This window comes from Erpetoichthys calabaricus, chromosome 13 (genome assembly GCF_900747795.2).
Source record: "Erpetoichthys calabaricus chromosome 13, fErpCal1.3, whole genome shotgun sequence".
In the NCBI taxonomy this organism is placed as follows: domain Eukaryota; kingdom Metazoa; phylum Chordata; class Cladistia; order Polypteriformes; family Polypteridae; genus Erpetoichthys; species Erpetoichthys calabaricus.
The window spans coordinates 22,563,281-22,583,905 of NC_041406.2; the positions used below are offsets into that span (position 1 = coordinate 22,563,281).

Genomic DNA, 20,625 nt, shown 5'->3' on the forward strand with positions numbered 1-20,625 from the left:
ATGTACAGGCTCCAAGTTGGGGGGCAATAAGTATACCCACACCTGCTCGGCGCCTCTCACCGGGGGCAACTCCAGAGTGGTAGAGAGTCCAGCCCCTCTCAAGGAGATTGGTTCCAGAGTCCAAGCTGTGCGTCAAGGTGAGTCCGACTATATCTAGCCGGAACCTCTCAACTTCGCGCACTAGCTCAGGCTCCTTCCCCTTCAGAGAGGTGACATTCCACGTCCCAAGAGCCAGCTGCTGTAGCCGAGGATCGGACCGCCAAGGTCCCCGCCTTCGGCCACCACCCAACTCACACTGCACCCGACCTCCTTGGCCCCTCCCATAGGTGGTGAGCCCATGGGAAGGGGGACCCACGGTGCCTCTTCGGGCTGTGCCCGGCCGAGCCCCATGGGTGCAGGCCCGGCCACCAGGTGCTCGCCATCGAGCCCCACCTCCAGGCCTGGCTCCAGAGTGGGGCCCCGGTGACCCGCGTCCGGGCAAGGGAAAACGCCGTCCAAAATTGTTTTTCTTCATAGGAGGTTTGTTTAACCGCTCTTTGTCTCATCCCACACCTAGGACCAGTTTGCCTTGGGTGGCCCTACCAGGGGCATAAAGCCCCGGACAACAGAGCTCCTAGGATCATTGGGACACGCAAACCCCTCCACCACGATAAGGTGGCGGTTAAAGGAGGGGGTGGTTCAATCCTGATTTTCTTTTTCACCCATATGTGACTCATATCTAATCTGAGGTGTGAAGAGCAAAGAAACACAAGGAATATGAACTGACCACCTTTCACATGTGGTACTCGGTCCAATCAGAGGTGTCACTGGCTTCAACACTTTTTGGTAAATAAAGTCATCACCTCGCAGGGAGCCCCCATGAAGTTTTCACACCGGTGATGAGCATCGTTAGAACACTCAACATGAGGAACGCGTGCTGGGCACTCCAAGATCAGGGGGTAGAAGCCTCTCTTCATAGGATGGGTTGGCAGGAGAGTTCCTAGGGTTGATCAGGGGCTAACGCCCCAGGAGTGCCCCCTAATGAAGACGTTGAATCCAATGCAGATACTGTATCTGCTGCCTAAGGCTGCCTTCACATTACAATTTTTTGCTCAGCTCAGATTTGCCCATCTTAACGGTTCCCATTCATAATTACAGGTGACCTGCCGTATCTAACTGTAATGTGAACACATCCATCCTCCGAAAAGCACGCATGCGCACATTGACACCTTTGTGTGCGACTCATCTGTGTACCCATCACTAACGACAAAAAACGTCATATTTGTGAGACAACTAGTAGCTCGTGCATGCATCACATTTTGCTCTGTTGGATGGCAGTCGGTCAGCTGTACACCGAGAAGGTGAGAAAAAGCCAGACGGGTATCTTTATGTGTTTTCATAGCTATCGCTGGCACTGCTGCGCCAAGAGCTGGGTGGGTACTAGGAAGGAGCCAGTAGTGGTGGGCCCGTGACAGTTGTCACAGCCGTAGTTCTCCTCCATTGTTGTTTTTGCCAAGTTGCTGGTGCTGACTGATGATGATGACGGCACTCAGATCGTGCGTACAGTCAAAAAAACTCACATGAATTCCGCTCTGACCGTTGTCATTCATGTCGCAGGGCCACAAATCGGATGGAACCACATATGAAAGGGACTCCAATCTGATTTGAAAAGACCAGATTTCTGTGTCCACACAGCCCTGAAAACATCAGATTGGTGCCACATTAAGGCAAAATAATGGGATCTGAGTCACTTCAGCCTCTAATGTGAGCATCGTCTAACATGCTTTTGAATGGATCAATCAGAATTGTCTAGAAATTTGTACTCACCAACTAATTTCATGTCAGAATTGGGTTTTTGACACCGCCTATGATCCCTTTCTGGCCTCTTTTAATTCTGTTGTGTTACAAATGACAGAAGGGGAAATGTTTAAAAAACCTTCAATGTCTTCAATAATGAACTGTCTACATGAGTATGCTGACTTCAACTTGTCTCTTTAGCTCTACTGCACGTGGAACCATTTGAGCAAACTGTGGACGGAGCAATTCAACAAGCTGGAGGAAGCGTTACAAACTGCTGTGCGTTACCAGGAAGCTTTGGAGGTATGTTCTTATTAGCCGTAAAGAGGGTGCTGGGTGTTTTTCTGTAACGATGTCTGCGTTGTGTAAGCAGTTCATGGACTGACCATACTTGTCTGGGTTGGATATCAAGGAAGTGACCAGTCGTAAATGGCAGCATAACCATCGTTTGATAGAAAGTCAGGCCCCTTGCCTTCTGTATGAACTTTAACATAGAAAAACTGTCACTAAATAAGTATGTCACACGTTATATGCTACGAAATGACTGACACGGTGGCATCGGGCCTGCCATACCACTACCCTCTAGGCAAACCCTTCGCTGTTTTAAGAGAAATTGAAAGGTGGCACTAAAAGAATACCTGAGCCCCTTAATGGAGGAGGAGGAGGAGGACATGAGATCAATCAACAATCAACAGTTGTTACCGTTGCACCACCGAAGCAGTCGTATCAAAGGGGTGTGAATGTTGCACCCTAACGCGGGTTCTTTTTCTGCAGTTATATTCTTGAATAGAAGTGCACTTGTTCTGTTATATTTGTACCTTTTGTGAAAGTGTTTATTTGATATTTGGAGTTCAGGTTTAACACATTATACACTTATTGTCAATTATTACTAAAACATGAAAAACGTTTGTTTTAACGATGTGTTTACTGTACATAGATCGTTGTAGACACGGAACACACATGAAATGCATGTGTTCCAAAATAATGATATAGTATTTATAAAAGGTGTCATTTTGCTTGACTTCTCACTCTATACAACTCTAAGCAACTGACACGCAGGTAAACAGACTTGAGCTGAGAAAACTGTGCGGCGGTAGGGGATGTGATAGCAGGCTGCTTGCTGCTTATCGACACATTTACAGGACAAAAGACGCTAATGGAGAGTTTTTTCGTAGGCTCTGGTAATTCTAGTGTTAATTGAAGGGCCAGAATCCATGGTTTCTAGGAGCCCGGGATTTTTACAGCACAGGCCTACACATCTAGTCTTTATATATAATACGCTACCATGGCTGTCCATTTGTCTGTCCATGATTTTAAATCGCCTGTACCTAGCAAACCGTCTGACCTACTGACCTGAAATTTGGTACACATATACTACGTGACCTCTACTATCCGCTTTCAGGGTGATGATTTACCTCCAAGGTTATTACTCTTTTTATTTTTATGTTATTTTATTGTAGAACTAACTCTCAGCAGCAGCCAGCAGGGCGGCCATGCGGTGCATGCGTATGTGCGCCGTTCTCATCCCTACCACCTTCGCCATCACCTCCTCTTCCTCTTCATATCTTAAATCATTCTTGAGGCAGATTGAAGACTTAAGTGCCAACTCAAGTGAAAAATGAAAGAAAATGTACTAAGTAATTGCAAGACAAACACTGACTTTATCAGTTTTAATGCGAAAAGATGCCGACAAAAGAAGAAAAGAAGCGGGCTGCTAGGGTGGAGAAAAGAAGAGCTGATCAGGAAGCAGCAAGCGCATCAACCTCTGAGCAAATGAATGATAAACGTACAGAGAAAGAAAGAGGATGGAAACTAGGAATGCTCAAGTCAAGTGGAGTCACTGGCACGTGCAGTGCGCCATTACTGGTATCTAATAATGAGTGACACTGGAAAGTATCGATTCACATACAATTTTGTGAAACAGACACTAAAATTAATTTTGCAGGCAATATCACAACTGTAAAATTTTATTTTATTTTTTTGGCTTTAAAAGTTTTGTTTTGATCGGTGACACTGAATACGTCTCCCCTCACACTCCTCTGCTTATCCGTATTCTTTTCTGAAACGTCACAACAACAGTACAATCAGCTCCGCTTATGCCTCTCGTTTACATCCCAGGAGGGGAGTGCAGTGCCATTTTTTAGAAATGTGACTGTCAGGCGTCACCGTGCCATGGCGTGCCTAACACTCAGGTGGGAACTTGACCACCTAGTGGGCTGGACACAGTGGCAAGTGAGAGACATTGAAGGGGTCTTTTTGTTTAAAACATGCAAAAGAGTACAACATTTATTGAGCAGGGTCAATAATGAAACAATGAACAATAAATAGATCTGTAAAATGTTCACATTTAATTAAAAAGTAAAACAAATAAGGGCAGCACGGTGGCACAGTGGGTAGCGCTGCTGCCTCGCAGTAAGGAGACCTGTGTTCGCTTCCCGGGTCCTCCCTGTGTGGAGTTTGCATGTTCTCCCCGTGTCTGCGTGGGTTTCCTCCCACAGTCCAAAGATGTGCAGGTTAGGTTGATTGGCAATCCTAAATTGTCCCTTGTGTGTGTGTGTGTGTGTGTGTGTGTGTGCGTGCCCTGTGGTAGGCTGGCGTCCTGCCCGGGGTTTGTTTCCTGCCTTGCGCTCTGTGTTGGCTGGGATTGGCTCCAGCAGACCCCTGTGACCCCCGTTAGGATATAGTGGGATGGATAGTGGATGGATGGATAAAACAAATAAAATCACCTTAGGAATCCACAGTCGTTTTTTTAACTCGCTTTGTTCTGATGAGGGTTGTCGATTGGGGGCGCTGCTGGAGTCTATCGCAGCTAGCACAGGGTGCAAGGCAGGAACAAACCCTGGACAGGCCGCCAGTCCATCATAGAGGAAAGAAGTAAAATCACAAATGAAAACATTACAACGAGTCTCTTTATATAACGAGTTATGTGATCACCAGGAGAGTGAAAACGGCGTCTCACTGCGGCTGTGCCGACACCAGAAGAGGCGACCAATAATGTGCAATGCTAGTAAAGGCTGTTGGTTCGAATCCCATCACTGCTAAAAGGGGTCCTACTCTACTGGGCCCTTGAGCAAGGCCCTTAACCTGCAATTGCTTGAGGGGCACTGATCAACGGCTGACCCAGCACTCTGACCCCAAGGGGTATGCGAAAATTAACAAATTACTAATACAAGAAATTGTATAAGGCAAATAAAAGAAAACAAAAATGGAGTGCAGGGCACACATCTGGGAAATCCCAAGTGTGGCCTTAAGCAAGTCAAGAGGCATCCGTTCATTTTACAAAGTGGCAGACCTTATCTTCTTGGGGAGCTTCACTTGACATCAAAGATGGCTGTCAAATCACGGCATGTTGAATTTGTGCCCAGGCCATCCTGGGGCCCCCACCGGTCCTCAGCCTGGATGAGCATTCCCATTCCTGCCCCTGCTCTTGTTGTTGTTCCCCATAACCAACCCCACTGTCACCTGTAGTGTCATTTCACTTGTGTCGTATTCTAATGCGTGTCAAAGACCGAGCTCCACGAGTGCATCTCAGGGCTTCATTTAACTGAACGCAGTCCTGAGGGTCTCTCCTGCTTAATCTTTCAACACCAAAGACCAGTCTCTGAACTGAAGCTGTTGAATGTGATCAGATTGAATTAATATCATTTATGTTGTTGCCTGTGATTTTTTTTTTGTCCCGTTAACATTTACGACAACTTCATAATTTAACTTACTTCAAAATGACCACAGCTCCAGCAGCAAATTGATTGATAATTTTCCTTTAGTTATTTTTGGTTCATCATGCACTCTCTTTCTCATCGGTTTCTAAACTGATGTATGACTTAAGGTCGTTGTGGCTTCACTCATCAGTTTTTACCTATCAGACAAAGACTGGAGTGGAGGAGGTAGTTAACTGTCTGCTCCAGAAGACTTAGTCTCACCTGGTCAAAGCTGGCCGCACGGTGAGGATTCTGCTTATTGATTTCTCCAGCAAGTTAAACTCAAAGATGTGCAGGTGGACGAGCCAATGGAGTCCTGATAATGGACTGTCTGACCAGCAGACCCCAGGGTGTGACATTCAAGGACTGTGTGAGCACCACAAGGAGCAGGCCTGTCTGTTTCACTCTTCACTTTGCACACCTCAGACTGTAAATATAAGTGATAGGTCAGGTGAGAAACTCTGAGAGGATTCTGCAGCTATGGGGGTATTGATAAGGGGGATGAAACAGAGGAGAGGAGTCAGTGGGAGAAGCTTGTTTCTTAGTGCAAAGAGAATTGTCAGCAACTTAACATCAGCAAAGCTAAGGAACTGCTTATTGACTTTCACCACACCAAAGAGCCTCTATGTCTGGTCACTAATCAAGGAGTGGACACAGAGGTGGTCAAGGTCCGCATCAATGACAGGTTGGACTGGTCTCACAACACAGAGGAGCTATTATAGAAGAAGGTGCAGAGCGGGCTCTTTATCCTTAGGAGACTGAGCTCCTGTAATGAGGGTAGTGACATCCTTCACATCTTCTACAGTTCTGTGATGGCCGGTGTGGTGTGCTGGGCCAGTAACTTCACTTCAATAAAAGGGAAGGCTCAGTTAAGGGACGCACTCGGGAGAGAATGAAAACAAAACTGAGTGCCGTTATGAACAATGCTGCACATCCTCTCTGTGACACAAGAACACTGAAGACTTTCAGCCAACGAGTCATTCTGCAGAGTGTGTCAGGAAAAGTTATGGGGGGCTCCTTGATACCAACAGCACCAGCAAAACATCTGCACAATGCCTCACTGGGACTGGGACAGCCAAGCCAGAAGTTTTGTTTTTAATTTTTTTACCTTATAGTCATTCAGTGTACTGTATGTTCACACCAAAAGTGTGTGGGTTTATTTATTTATAGCTTCTATAAAAAGTCTGTCTATCTATCTATCTATCTATCTATCTATCTATCTATCTATCTATCTATCTATCTATCTATCTATCTATCTATCTATCTATCTATCTATCTATCTATCTATCTATCTATCTATGGCTCAGCTGTGTTCCTGTAACCGCTCAGCCATAATTCACAGCCATTTCTGCTTGTGTTCCCAGCGGCTCTTTCGGTGGTTGGAATCAGCAGAGACGTCCACAGCAAAGGAGTTTTTGGTCGGTGTGGACTTGGAAACAGTGAAGCAGCAGCTTTGTGAACTAAAGGTGAGGCAGACGTTTCAGAAGACGGGGTTGTGCCAGTTCACATCATGCTGGATTCTGAACACAAACTGGTGGCAGCCTTCACAGAGACCCCCACAAACACAGATGACCAAGTGGTGTGCTGACCAAGTCTTCTCAAACTACTTGGTCATTTACTTTTAAAAATCAGGGTAGTGGACTCAGGCACACGCATGTTCCTGCCATTCCTCCCTGTTAATAACACTTGGCATTAAACTTTCCCTTTTTCCACTTCTTTCAGCTTTTTCTTGTATGTATTGTTCATGAATTGATCTGCTTTAGTGTTCTATTCAGGAAACATTTGTATCCAATGTTACATACCCTGCTGCTTCTTTATGAGACTCTATGAAGCGCCTTAACCTTGGGAAAGGCGCTATATAAATAAAATGTATTATTAAAATTATAACAGGAGACTATGCAAATGTCAAAAGTGATTCATGTGTATGTTCAAACTTTTCTTCCTCCAAAAGGATGCCAAGAGAGAACTCTATCAACAGAAGATTGAGATGGAGAGCCTGAATCATCGTTTCGCCTCTCGATTTCCATCACGGTCTGATCAGGATGAAGCTGATACTCGTCTTGCTGATTTCAGGCGGCGGTGGGACCATCTGGAAAAGGAAACCGTCAGCAGACAGGTATGGCCTACAGTGGTAGCTAAGATGTCTACCTGTTTCTTCAAACGTAGGTAACCTTTATATCCAACAGCCTTCTCATTGATAGTGACAAGTCATCGCGTGACACCATCACAGTGCAGCTATCTAAGATGGCGGTTCTAGGATGCTGAGTTTAAATCCTATAGGGAGACTGTTGCATGTCTGGCTTCATAGTTTTTTCCTACAGTTCTTCAAAATGTTGCTTGTTAATCAATGTGGCAACATACATTTAACATCCAACAATGTGTGACCAAGTAATGTAAGGCCTCTCTTCTGTTCTGTAGTTATGCTGTCCTGCACTTGTTTTGTCGTATTGTACGTGGGTGACCTGTACGAACTTTCATGTACCTGACTGGACAGAGCGAGTAAGACTCCCTGTGTACATTTGAACAAAAGGAAAACAAGGAATCTCTGTTTTTCTCACAGATGAAGAAGACTATGCAGCTGTTACTAAACACAACTCTTTGTGCACACATTACCAAAAACATTTCATTTCATTACAGCATCAGCTCGAGTCTGCGTTGTTGGGCCTTGGACACTTCCAGCACACCATGGATGAGCTGCACACTTGGCTGTCACGGACTACTGAGCAGCTGCAAGGGGGCCGAACCATCAGCATCGATCTGCAGACCTGTGAGATTGAACTGGCAAAGCACAAGGTATCTAAAGACCTGACCGAGCGCCTCCTTCAAACCGTGGTCTCTCTGCATTCACCAAACTGACTGGCAGAAATCTGAACGTTAAATGTTGATTTGTCCTGAATTTGAATGAACAGACAGACAGACAGACAGACAGACAGACAGACAGATACTAAGTGATTCTACTAATTGCACATACTTATCACAGTACAAGATGTCCGTTATTAGCACAGTACATTTGTTCTTAGTGCCACTGTCTGTTAAGATGTCAGCATACTGAGTACAAGACCACCTTTGCTTGGGGGCGACTCGTTATTGAGCCTGATGGTGGAGGGTAGCCCACCTTGGAGCAATGCGTTTCTCTCGGCCTGTTACTGAATGTGCTCTGCTCTTTAGCCAAAGCCTCCGACGGGACCAGAGAGTAAGCAGCTTAGCCAGATGACCCTCTGTATCTCCCGTGACTTCAGCCTGACTGCACAGAATGAATCGGCCTTTTCAGTCAGTTTATTTAGTTTGCTGCTGTCACCTGCACCAGTGCCTTTTCCTCAGCGTACTAAATAACAGAAAATGACACAAGAAAACATGTAGGTGTGTCCTTATTATGGTTTCAGATTCTTCTTCATTTTGAGGCCCCAGCTCTCTTCATCAATAGTAAGCAGAGGCTCTCTGGACTACATGACATTTATTTAACAAAGACATCTAAGGAGCATATCATGCAAGAGTTATTCCTGCTCTGCAATCACAGATATGCTGACAGTTCTTTGTGACAAGCGCTTATAGTTATTAATATATAAGAGCACCTTTAGCATATAGCTGATAGCATGCAAATATTAGGCAAGCACGTGTCCTTAAAAAGCACAGCAGGATCTAAAGCCTAACAATGGATAGATTTATGGCACTTGGCCTCAAGGTCAGAGGCTAGAGAGGCGCCAGTGTAATAATATTTCTTACTAGCCGACGCCCGCCTTACCATACGGCAGTGTAAGAACAACCCCAAAAAGATGTTGTTGTAGAATGTCTCGAAGTAATTCTTGCAGCTTAATCCAAAAGACTCGTACTACAATATCAGGTCTGTGCTCTGGTCTTTGGGTATGCGACAATGCATGAAGAATTTCCGGCCAAGCAGGATTACATGTGAAAGTGATAAATAAATCAGGATTTCCGAATTTACGTACTATGGCCATGGAATCCTGATAGTTTTGTTGCATGTATCTTGGACTTCCTGGAAATGTGGACGGTAATATGATCATTTTGCCTACATGTACGTTGTTATTTTCAGCGTTTTCTTGCAGAGCATCTGATAGTTCGATGCGCAGATCTTGTTGATGTAATCTGAGATAGTTGAGACGCGTGCCCCTCTGTTTTAACATACGCATCTACGATGTACTGTTGGAATAGTTTGCCGTTGGAGTGCAAAATACTAAATGTATTCCTCATTGCTAATCTGTACGTGTAAAATTGGCATTGAGTAAGACTTATTCGCTTGGCGGTTCTTTTATCAGGAACATGTTGTAAATGTTTGTGCCAGCCAATGTCTCCGTAAAGGGAATAAAAGTGGGTAAACCATAGGATCGCAATTCATATCAAGCATGGAAATCTGTTTACAGGAGTTGCCTATGGGATAGATGCAAATGTCCCTTTCGGCAGGTGGTTTGCCATCTTCTCCATCGAAAATCACTGCATCGTCGGTGTGACATGTCGGGGCATTGTATCGTCGTATAATCCTGCCTAGGGTTTTCCTTGAAAACCATTCGTACAGATGCTGTTGGATTGGACTGAGCGATTTCATGCAGGTGTTTGTATGATTTAGCGAAGGGGTTGATGATTCTGAGCATGGAATCTAGCTGGAGAAGTACATTTTCGCTGCATGCAGAGTTTACTTTATTTTGTAAGTGTACTTCAGTAGCTTGCGCTGTGTCAAAAACATTCAACTGTCCATACCCTGGAGAGGTAGAAGTGTTAGCGTATAGTGGAGAGATTTGGTGATAAATTTGCCTGTATATTTTAATGGTCCGTGGCCAGGAGGTTGAGTTATCTGTGCACCCATGGAAGCAAACGCTAGAGAAGAGTTGTATTCTCGAATGTGTTCACGATAATTTTTAGCTTCTGATGTTTGCTGTGTAAGAAGCTGTTGTAAAGACACAGGTGGCTCCCGCAAAGGTGGTAAAGCTACTTTACCGTTGTGGCAGCACCTCGAGTACTTGTTGGATGGATTACGCTCAGCAGGCCAGTATAGTACATGACATGGAAGAGGACGAATAGGAATCGAGAAATGCCGTGTCGGCTGCGTGTGGGCGAGACTGGTTTTGAAGTGGAAGCAGGACGAACCAGAAGAGAAATATATATAAGAGATATGGTAAACGTTAACATTTAACATTATACATAGTTATTGTCTGTTTTTCACCTGCATTATTATCATTCTTTAATTTAATATTATTTATTGTATCAGTATGCTGCTGCTGAAGAATGTGAATTTCCCATTGGGATTAATAAAGTATCTATCTATCTATCTATCTATCTATCTATCTATCTATCTATCTATCTATCTATCTATCTATCTATCTATCTATCTATCTATCTATCTATCTATCTATCTATCTATCTATCTATCTATCTATGGTAATCTTATGGCACTCTTTCAAGGATACATCCAGGGTAGCTGCATACTTTAGAATGAGAATTGCTTGTTTAAAACATTTATAAGGCCTTGTGAGCCTAACAGCCCAAGGTGTGAACATGTTACAGAAATGGCTTTCGCCATCAGCCTGCATATGATAAACAATCTCAGCCACCTCAGGCAATAGAGGCGACTCTGACCCTTCTTGTACACAGCACTCCACTCATTCAGATGTACTCTGAGGTACTTATATGCCCTCCCCACCTCCACATCCTCACCATCAATGAGGTCTGAAATGTAAATACTAGCCCTCAAGAATCAATGCTGAGGCTTCTTGAATATACATATATAATCTGGACAAGGATATAATCAAAAAACTAGTTAAAGAAACAGATAATCCCAAACTAGGTGGGCTGTCAGATAATCAGGAAGTCATTGAATCATCACAGAGGGTCTTAGACAGCATACAGGCAGATTTGTGACAGATGAAATGTAATGTCAGTAAATGTAAAGTATCACACGTAGGAAGTAGAAATGTTAGGTTAGAATACAAAATGGGAGGTCTGAGACTTGAAAGTGCCCCTTACGAGAAGGACCTGTGAGTCACAGTGGACTCCTCATTATCTACAGTACATCCAGACAGCAGACAACACAACGAGATGTTAGGTTACATATCACGATGTGCAGCATACAAGTCAAGGGAGGTTACACTTAAGCTGTTTAGTACACTAGTCAGGCCTCACCTGGAGTACTGTGTACAGTTCTGGTCCACCATATTACAAAAAAAGACATAGCAGCACTAGAGAAAGTCCAGAGGAGACTGAGTAGAATGATTCCAGGACTAAGAGGTGTGAGCTATAAGGAGAAACTAGGTGGGCTGTCAGATAATCTGGGATCCATTGAATCATCACAGAGGGTCTTGGACAGCACACAGGCTTGGGCAGATTTGTGGCAGATGAAATTTAATGTCAGTAAATGTAAAGTATTACACGTAGGAAATAAAAATGTGAGGTTTGAATACACAGTGGGAGGTCGGAAAATCAAAAGTACAGTTTATGAGAAGGACCTAGGAGTCATAGGGGACTCACCTTCACCATCATCCAGACATACATACAGTATTTATATATATTGCACAAGCAGGAAGAGGTGGAATTTCGGGAGGCCGGAAGAGGAAGTGATGTCTGTGGAGGTGGATTCTGGACCAGGTAGGACATCCTTATATGGGGCTGGAAGTGATGTCATTACATGGAGGAACAGAGGTGGTGCTACTGGGAGGTACGGTCTTCAGTAGGTCTGCAGGGGGACAAAAGGAGCGAGTATTAGAAGGCAGCGCCAACCCCTGGTCCGGCTGAGAAATGACACCATTTGAGCCTGTAAACAGCCTCCCACACGTAAAGAATGATAAAAAGATTTGACTGTGAGAGCTGCCTCATAAAATAAAGTTTATGGTGGGAGTGTTAACACCCATGAATATTATGTTCATGTGGTTACTCTTGAAAGTGAGATCCTCATTACTACAAGTAAAGATACAAGACATCTTTCATTGAGTGAAACATTAAGACAACAGCTGTGTGCCTCAAACTTTGCAATTTGTTATCTTTTGATGATTTTTTAAAATATAACACCACAAGATGGCTACATCACGCTGAAATAATGATCATTGGGCTCTGAGCCTGATTACGATAAAACAAACCCCAAAGGTAAGCGACACTGGCTTGATTACTTCTCCTACAGTATGTCAGGCTCTTAAAATAATGCTGAGGAACGCCGAAGTTTATTCTTAGGCAATTACACATTTTTTAAATTTATAAAAAACAAAAGAAGTGATGACAGCCGTGTCTGTGTGGTTCCTTAGGTTCTCAGAAACGATGTGATGTCCCACATGCGCACCATAGAGTCGCTGAACCAAGCCGGCCGAGAGCTTTTAGAGTCGGGTGCAGGAGACAGGCCTCACGGGCTACAGGCCAGGCTGGAGGACCTCAATGAACGCTGGGAGTATGTCCGCTGTGAGACGGAGAGACGGCAACTGGAGTTGGAAAACAACTTAAGCCAGGTAGGCAAACGTGCAATGCCAGCACAGTCCATTTTCACCTAAAATGGTCAGACTTTGCCTTTGTCACAATGTCTGGGATGACCGGTTTGGCCTGCTGCCACCAAGAAAAGGATGTGAGGAGACGAGCCGAGATGAGTGACGTCATTCATATAACACTCTTTGTGTGATATCTGTTTGGCACCTTTTGGGAATTAAAGCCATCATCCAAGATTTTAAGGCACAATGCTAACGTTCATTTGTCATCTATGCACACTTCCACCACCACTCACCACACCTCCCCAGCTGTCACCCCAGACATTCTTATTCTTAGATTTCAGACACAATCTCCATTTTTGGGCAGGGGCTGCATGGTCATTAAATGATGGTGGACTATACCCATCATAGCAGATCTGGTCTCCATTTCAGCGTGGCACACTGATAAATTCAGGTAACTGTCTGTTGTGATTTTTTTACAGCTTTTTAATTTTGTGCCCCTTTTACAGGTTCATGACGTGACGATGGAGATCCAGGACCTCCTACAATGGCTTGAACAGACGGAGCTGAGGCTGTCCTCCTCTAAACCTGTCTGGGGCCTACCAGACACCGCCAAGGAGAAGCTCGCCGCACACCTGGTATCTAAGGGCCCAGTTTTTGATTGAAACCCATTGTTGGTATCTTCAGGCTGATGAAGTATTTCATTTCCAGTCATGGTTTCTGGTTCCTCCCCTCTAATTTTGTGTTGTCTTTGCTGGTGCCAGGATGCTATAATGTGTGTGTTGCCTACAGAAGACAGTGGCAACTCACACTCTCCATAAACGTTCAGCCAAGTGCACTTTGTTATTTACAGTTTTGGTTCTAAGCACTCAATGGAGGCTCTGATCGGGGCTCTCGAGAGACTGAGTGAGAAGTCTGAGGGTCTGGGCTTACGTGTGTCCTGATAAAAACCAAAAACCTTTAACGACCTCTTAGGCATGGCCATCAGCAGTGTGTCTGTCTGTGGAGAGAGTGTCGACCTCATTGAGAAGTTTACTTACCTCGGCAGTAACATTCATGTCTCTGGTGACTCTTCCTATGAAGTCAGTAGATGGATTGGGACAGCATGGGGAGGACATGGGGTCACTGGAAAGGGGTGTGTGGCACTCCCGGTATCTACAAAAGGACAAAGGTCCAAGTCTTTAGAGTCCTGATGTTTTCTGTCTTGCTATATGGTTATGAGACATGGACGCTATCCAGTGACCTGAGATGAAGACTGGACTCCTGTGTCTCTCCGGAAAATCCTTGGCTACCGCTGGTTTGACTTTGTGTTGCTCATGGAGTCCCGAATGAGGCACATGACCTGCATTGTGAGGGAGCGTGAGTTACGGCACTACAGCCATGTGGCGCATTTCCCCTGAGGGTGATCCGGCTCGTAAGATCCTCATTGTTGAGGACCCGAGTGGCTGGACCAGGCCAAGAGGTTGCCCACTTAACACCTGGCTGCAGCAGATAGAGGGTCATTTCTGGAAGATGAGACTGGACCCTGGGGGATGTCAACCAGGAACCTGAGCTGTTTCATCATGTGGGGGGTTTGGCAATACGCTGTACCAGTGCATGTTCCCTAACCTGACCTGACGTGACCACTCAATGTTGGTCAATCACTGCATACGTGAAGTGCTCCTAGCATGGACCCTGCTCAGCCTTCACACATCAGACTTTTTACTAAACACCCATGTCACTCTTTCTTAAACAAGTTGTTTTTTTTTCTTTTCCAGGAGCTGTGCAAAGCAATGGAGTCTAAGCTGCAGGTGTACAATAATGTGAGGGATGCCATCCACAGGCTTTTGGCGAACAGTGAAGTGGCTCGTGGTTCAAGCACAGAGCACAGCCTGTGCATCATGGAGCAGAAGTGGGAGGCCGTGCACAGCAAGGTGCTTGACAGAAAGGTCAGTGTGCCCACATCGAGTGTAGAGCAGTCGGCACGTATCTCCATCATTTGGTGTGTCCTCCTCTATGGAGCGTCCATAGTCTCTCTTTGGTACTTTTATTCAGTCCAAGAACACGCGTTAGGTCGACTGACATCTCTATAAACTGGCCAAGCAAGAGATTAAAGGTGAGTCCATTTTGGTCAAAACAACAGGAAAAGGATGACCAGGTGTTAAAGTTAGATCGTCTGGTACTGTTCATCTTGTACTTCTTCTTCTAATCCTCTTGAATTTTTATAATACGAGGGGAGACCCAAAAATTTCCAGACTCGGTCAGTAACACAGGAGTAGGGTGTAGTCATGGACCAGGCTGCTAGGCACAGTATAGTATGCCTACAGTCTTCTTACTCGGTGCCGAGCTGATCGAATGCGAGTTTCTGACTTTTAGGTGAGGCATTGCACCGCTCCGTAGAGGTGAGTGGAGAGGAGCTCTTGATCTACCACTTGCTCTACATGCCTGCACTCACCTGTGGCCACGAGCTTTAGATAGAGACTGAGAGATCTTCATCGTGGATACAAGCGGATACACCAACGTGACCTGTCTGTGTGAGGGGTCTAAGTTCAGCTTTAGAGACAGGGTGAGGAGCACAGACATTCAGGAGGAAGACAAAGCAGGGCCACTGCTCCTCCGCAGAGAAAGGAGCCCGCCGAGGGGGATCGGCATCTCACTAGGACGCCTCCTGGACTCCTCACTGCAGAAAGAGAGCTCACCAGGGACATGCTGGTCGGGGAGGGCCTTGATATCCCCTCAGAGGAGTTGGAAAAAGGGGCTGGAAGAAGAGACATCTGGGCATCTTTCCTTAGGCTGCTGCCTTTGTGAGCAATGCCAGATAAGCAGCAGAAAAAGGATGGCTGTTTTAACTGTTTGACTAAAACTCATGCCAGTCTAGAAGTGGCACCATTCCAGTTCGCTGTGACGTGTTCCATGGAGTCGTCTCTTACGACTTTTCTTGTTTTCTGTATGAAACACCTGTGGGCCTCGCTCTGAGGTTTTGTTTGTTGATCCTTTTGAATTTTGTTTTTTTCTCAAGATCTCCTTTTTTAGTTTTATTTCCATTAGTTGTTCCATAATTGTCAACCATTTTCTTTTAGTCTTCTCTTATATTACACATGCCCTCTGCTTGTTTAAGTTCATTTTCCCCAAAGTTTTTACTTTCTTGTATACAAAGTATTGGGAAAGCATTGTAGTCGTCCGAAGATTTGATGTTGAGATTTTGATGAATCTCGATGTTTTAGACCTCCCTGACTTTGTCGTATACGAAGTGTAGGGAAAGTATTGGAATCCTCCAAAAATTCCATTTTGAGATTTTGATGAATCTCGATGTTTAATACCTCCCTGAGTCTGAAAAGACCATTTTTAGAATTATGTCTGTGTGTCTGCGGTGGGTTGGCACCCTGCCCGGGATTGGTCCCTGCCTTGTGCCCTGTGTTGGCTGGGATTGGCTCCAGCAGACCCCCGTGACCCTGTGTTCGGGTTCAGCAGGTTGGAAAATGGATGGATGGATGTCTGTGTGTGTGTAAACACTGTAACCTGAATACGCGTTCACTTAGGTCAATCAAATTTTACATACAAGTATGAGGTGCAAAACGTAGATATCAACTTTTGGGCTATTTCTGTTAACCAGAAGTGGTACTTTACCTTTTATCATTGCAGCTGCAGAGTCTGATTTATTCAACTTTACTTTTATGATAATTGTTCAATATATTATTTATTTGATTTGAATTGTTGATGATGATTCTTTACTGTACATAATATAAAAATATAATCATTGTCTTTCGATTTACTCCTCAAATATCTGAGTATATGAGAAAGTCGAGGGGAGAGCACTCCCGATTTTTTCTTTAGTTGTTAGGTGAGGTCCCAGATAATCTTATTGCCCTAAGGAGCTGGCGTGAGGCTTTGCTGTGTTACCTGACGGCTGACTGAAGCTCTCGCTGCCACTGTTCCAGTGCAGTGGCGTTGGTCAGCTGTAGCTGTGCTTTCTGCTCCCCTTTGCTTCTTGTTTTTCATGTCATTTTGTGGTTTCTAACCATTATGTTTTTAAATTTCTAGTTATACAAGTTTGTGGTGATCATATTAGGGTTTTGGATTTGTTTGCTTGGTTTACTTTTTTTTGTTTGGGTACTTGAAAGCACCTGAGGATTACTGCAAGTGAAAAATGGAAGGAACAAAACCAGGAAATGATTAGTAAGGACAGAACCAAAATGAAATCAGACAGACACGAGGTGAGAACCCGTAAGGCATGAAATCCGAAGGGAACACCAAAAGGAGAAGTCACAATCAGAAACTGGAAACAAACCTCTAGACTTGTTAAGCAAATAAATAAGAATTCTTTTCAGCCAAAATTGCTGTCCCCACCATATTTATACCAGAAATTTAAATATCAATGGAAGCGCCGATCATAGTCACAAAAAGAGAGCCAAAATGGTATTCCATACAAAAAATAGAAAGACAGAAAAAAAAACAACTTATTTAAAACAATACCAAATCCAAAAACTAATTACAAAACTGAAATCTTCATAGCAAAAAAAAAAAAAACCTTAAAGATTAGTCGCCCCTCCAGATTCACAAACTTGACATTTGCTTTTTCAGTTATTTGCAAGTTGGCCGTGAACTATTCATTGGAAATATTTTTGGAACATGCCAAAAGATCACCGAAAGTCACAGAAAACACGTAAGCCAAAAATATATAAACAATACTAAAAATAGGTGGCGTCACGTAAAATCATACAATGTGTAAATATTACTCTTAGTTAACGTGTGTTTTTACAAGCGCATTCTGCACCTTTAATATTAAAAGTTATTTTTGGTAAACGTGGGATCTGCGCCAGCTACCTTCCCTCTTCACTGCTCTCTTAGTTATTCAGCAGGTCTCTCTCTCTCTTTCTCGCTCACTCGCCCTTTTTCTCGCTCACTTTCTTTTTCTCTCTTTCTCGCTCACTCGCTCTTTTTCTTTCTTGTTCACTTTCTTTTTCTCTCTCTCTCTCGCTTACTTTTTTTTCTCTCTCTCTCTTTCTCGCTCGCTCTCTTTTTCTCTCTCTTTTTTCTCTCTCTCTCACTCGCCCTTTTTCTCTCTCTCTTTCTCGCTCACTTTCTTTTTCTCTTTCTCACTCACTTTTTTTCTCTCTCTCTTTCTCGCTCACTCGCTCTTTTTCTCTTTCTTGTTCACTTTCTTTTTCTCTCTCTCTTTCTCGCTTACTTTCTTTTTCTCTCTCTCTCGCTCGCTCTCTTTTTCTCTCTCTTTCTCACTCACTCGCTCTTTTTCTTTCTCTTTCTCACTCACTTTCTTTTTCTCTCTCTCTCTTTCTCGCTCACTCGCCCTTTTTTCTCTCTCTCTTTCTCACTCACTCGCTCTTTCTCTCTCTCTCTTTCTCACTCACTCGCTCTTTCTCTCTCTCTTTCTCGCTCACTCGCTCTTTCTCTCTCTCTTTCTCGCTCACTCGCCCTTTTTCTCTCTCTCTTTCTCGCTCACTTTCTTTTTCTCTCTTTCTCACTCACTTTTTTCTCTCTCTCTTTCTCGCTTACTCGCTCTTTTTCTCTTTCTTGTTCACTTTCTTTTTCTCTCTCTCTTTCTCGCTTACTTTCTTTTTCTCTCTCTCTCGCTCGCTCTTTTTCTCTCTCTTTCTCACTCACTTTCTTTTTCTCTCTCTCTCTTTCTCGCTCACTCGCCCTTTTTTCTCTCTCTTTCTCACTCACTCGCTCTTTCTCTCTCTCTCATTCTCACTCACTCGCTCTTTCTCTCTCTCTTTCTCGCTCACTCGCCCTTTTTCTCTCTCTCTTTCTCACTCACTCGCTCTTTCTCTCTCTCTTTCTCGCTCACTCGCTCTTTCTCTCTCTCTTTCTCGCTCACTCGCCCTTTTCCTCTCTCTCTCTTTCTTGCTCACTCGCCCTTTTTCTTTCTCTCTTTCTCACTCACTTTCTTTTTCTCTCTCTCTCTTTCTCACTTACTCGCTCTTTTTCTCTCTTTCTTGCTCACTTTCTTTTTCTCTCTCTCTCTTTCTCGCTCACTTGCCGTTTTTCTCTCTTTCTCACTTACTTTCTTTTTTCTCTCTCTCTTTCTCGTTCTCCCGCTCTCTTTTTCTCTCTCTCGTTCACTCGCTCTTTTTCGCTCACTCTCTCATCTTCTTTCTGTCTTCCTTGCTTGCTCCTTCTCTCCCTCTTCTCTCCCTCTTTTCTCTCACTCTCTCACTCACCCACCTTTACCAGGTACCCCCGTCAAGCTCTAACCTTCCTTCTCGGCTTTTTCTCTTCTCTTCTCTCACTCTCTTCTTGATTTCTTTCTCTCCTTTTTTTTATCTGTATGTGCTTCCCTTGAGTTATTTTTGGTATATTTTGGATTTTTGACTTTTTTGTCTTTACCCTCTGTGCTCTTTTTTCTTTTATGCTTTTCTTTACTTTGGTTTCCTTTGTGATATTTTCACTTTGATGCTTGTTTTTGTATTCTGATATTTTGTGTTTTTTATCATTTCGAATTCCTTTCTTGTTTTTTTATACTCTTTATTTTATGAAATGAATGCATCAGATAACAGCTTCAGTGTGGCCAGCGTTTCAGTTATTGTTTTACATTTGTCTCCATGTGTGGCAAATTCAGAAATGACGTAAAATCAAATAAGGGTCAATTTATTGATAAATTGCAGTCGATGCTTTCAGAGGTCAGTGGTGAATTGAAATACTTAAATCAATAATCAGGTTCCGGGGCCTGCAGGTGTGCACATGCCAGGGTGGACTGGGGTGCCTGGCTGATCTCATGTGGCAGTGCCAGCAGGTCAGTCAGGTGCCTCATTCACACCTCGGAGTAGGCGGAGAACAACACCTGCACCCAATCAGGCGCTTTATTGGGAGTCTGCATGGCAGAGAGGGGACGGCAAAAAGTGAGATCAAGCGGAGCCGTATGGGCACGATGGGCACTGGCTGGGGGTCCAAGGAGCACAGGGGCCCAACAATGTTTCGGATGCCTATGTATGTTTCTGTATTGTTATCAAAACAGGGGCCCCAGTGCACTGCTTTGCCCGGGGGCCTACGATACTGGTAAGACCACCCTAGATCAGAGGAAAGAAAAAAAGAAGAAGAGATGAAGGAAATAATGGAGGTTGGGGTATGCAGGGCTGGAGAAGGGGTGCTCCTTAAAGCAGTGCAGATGGGTTGGAGCCACCCTGTCGTGTAGGGGTCTCCCCTCTGGTGCCGGCAGACTGGCTGAGAGAGACGTGCGTGGGGTTCAGAGGAGAGTCCTATGGATGCCAACAGACTAACTAGCTTTAGGACCTCACACCTGAGATTTAGTGGATGACTGCACCTGTCGGCTAGCGGGGGGGTCTCCTCGTGGTGCAGGGTCCTGATGGGATAAGCTGAGGAGATGCCAGATTTTAGGAAGATGCACTGGGGCTCGTGTTTATTTTAAATGGATGGACAGATGCAGATTTTCACCTCATTTTTGTGGGATATATTTTTACTGCTCGTTTGTAACCTCCACATGACACCTTTGTTTTAACGGATTGTTCATTTATTTATTGTCAGACTGTTTATTGAACTGCACATTTGGACCCTGTTTTTGTTCGGATTTTATTAAAAGCACTTGGCCCTTTGGCACCAACCCCTTGGTGACTGGGCACGTCCTCATCTCGGCCTTACGAGGGTTCAAGAATCTTCTGGCAGTGCCCAGGGAGCCTGCAGCCAACCCGGACTGCTCTGTCTTTATGTAGAGTTTGCACTTTTTCTCAGGTCCTCCTAACAGTGAAAATTGGGCCTAAACGGTCCTGGCATAGGAGTGG

At 44.4% G+C, this 20,625-nt stretch overlaps 1 protein-coding gene across 2 annotated transcripts in view; it reads left to right on the forward strand.

Annotated features, from left to right (window-relative positions):
* macf1b (microtubule actin crosslinking factor 1b) overlaps positions 1-20,625 on the forward strand; it is a 224,429-nt gene that overhangs the window by 155,733 nt on the left and 48,071 nt on the right. For both annotated transcript variants that reach the window (XM_051935617.1, XM_051935616.1), the window contains exons 16-22: positions 1,978-2,079; positions 6,839-6,940; positions 7,426-7,590; positions 8,112-8,267; positions 12,719-12,916; positions 13,399-13,527; positions 14,647-14,817. In XM_051935617.1, the coding sequence (XP_051791577.1) occupies positions 1,978-2,079; positions 6,839-6,940; positions 7,426-7,590; positions 8,112-8,267; positions 12,719-12,916; positions 13,399-13,527; positions 14,647-14,817 (1,023 nt within the window). The remainder of the gene's footprint in view (positions 1-1,977; positions 2,080-6,838; positions 6,941-7,425; positions 7,591-8,111; positions 8,268-12,718; positions 12,917-13,398; positions 13,528-14,646; positions 14,818-20,625) is intronic.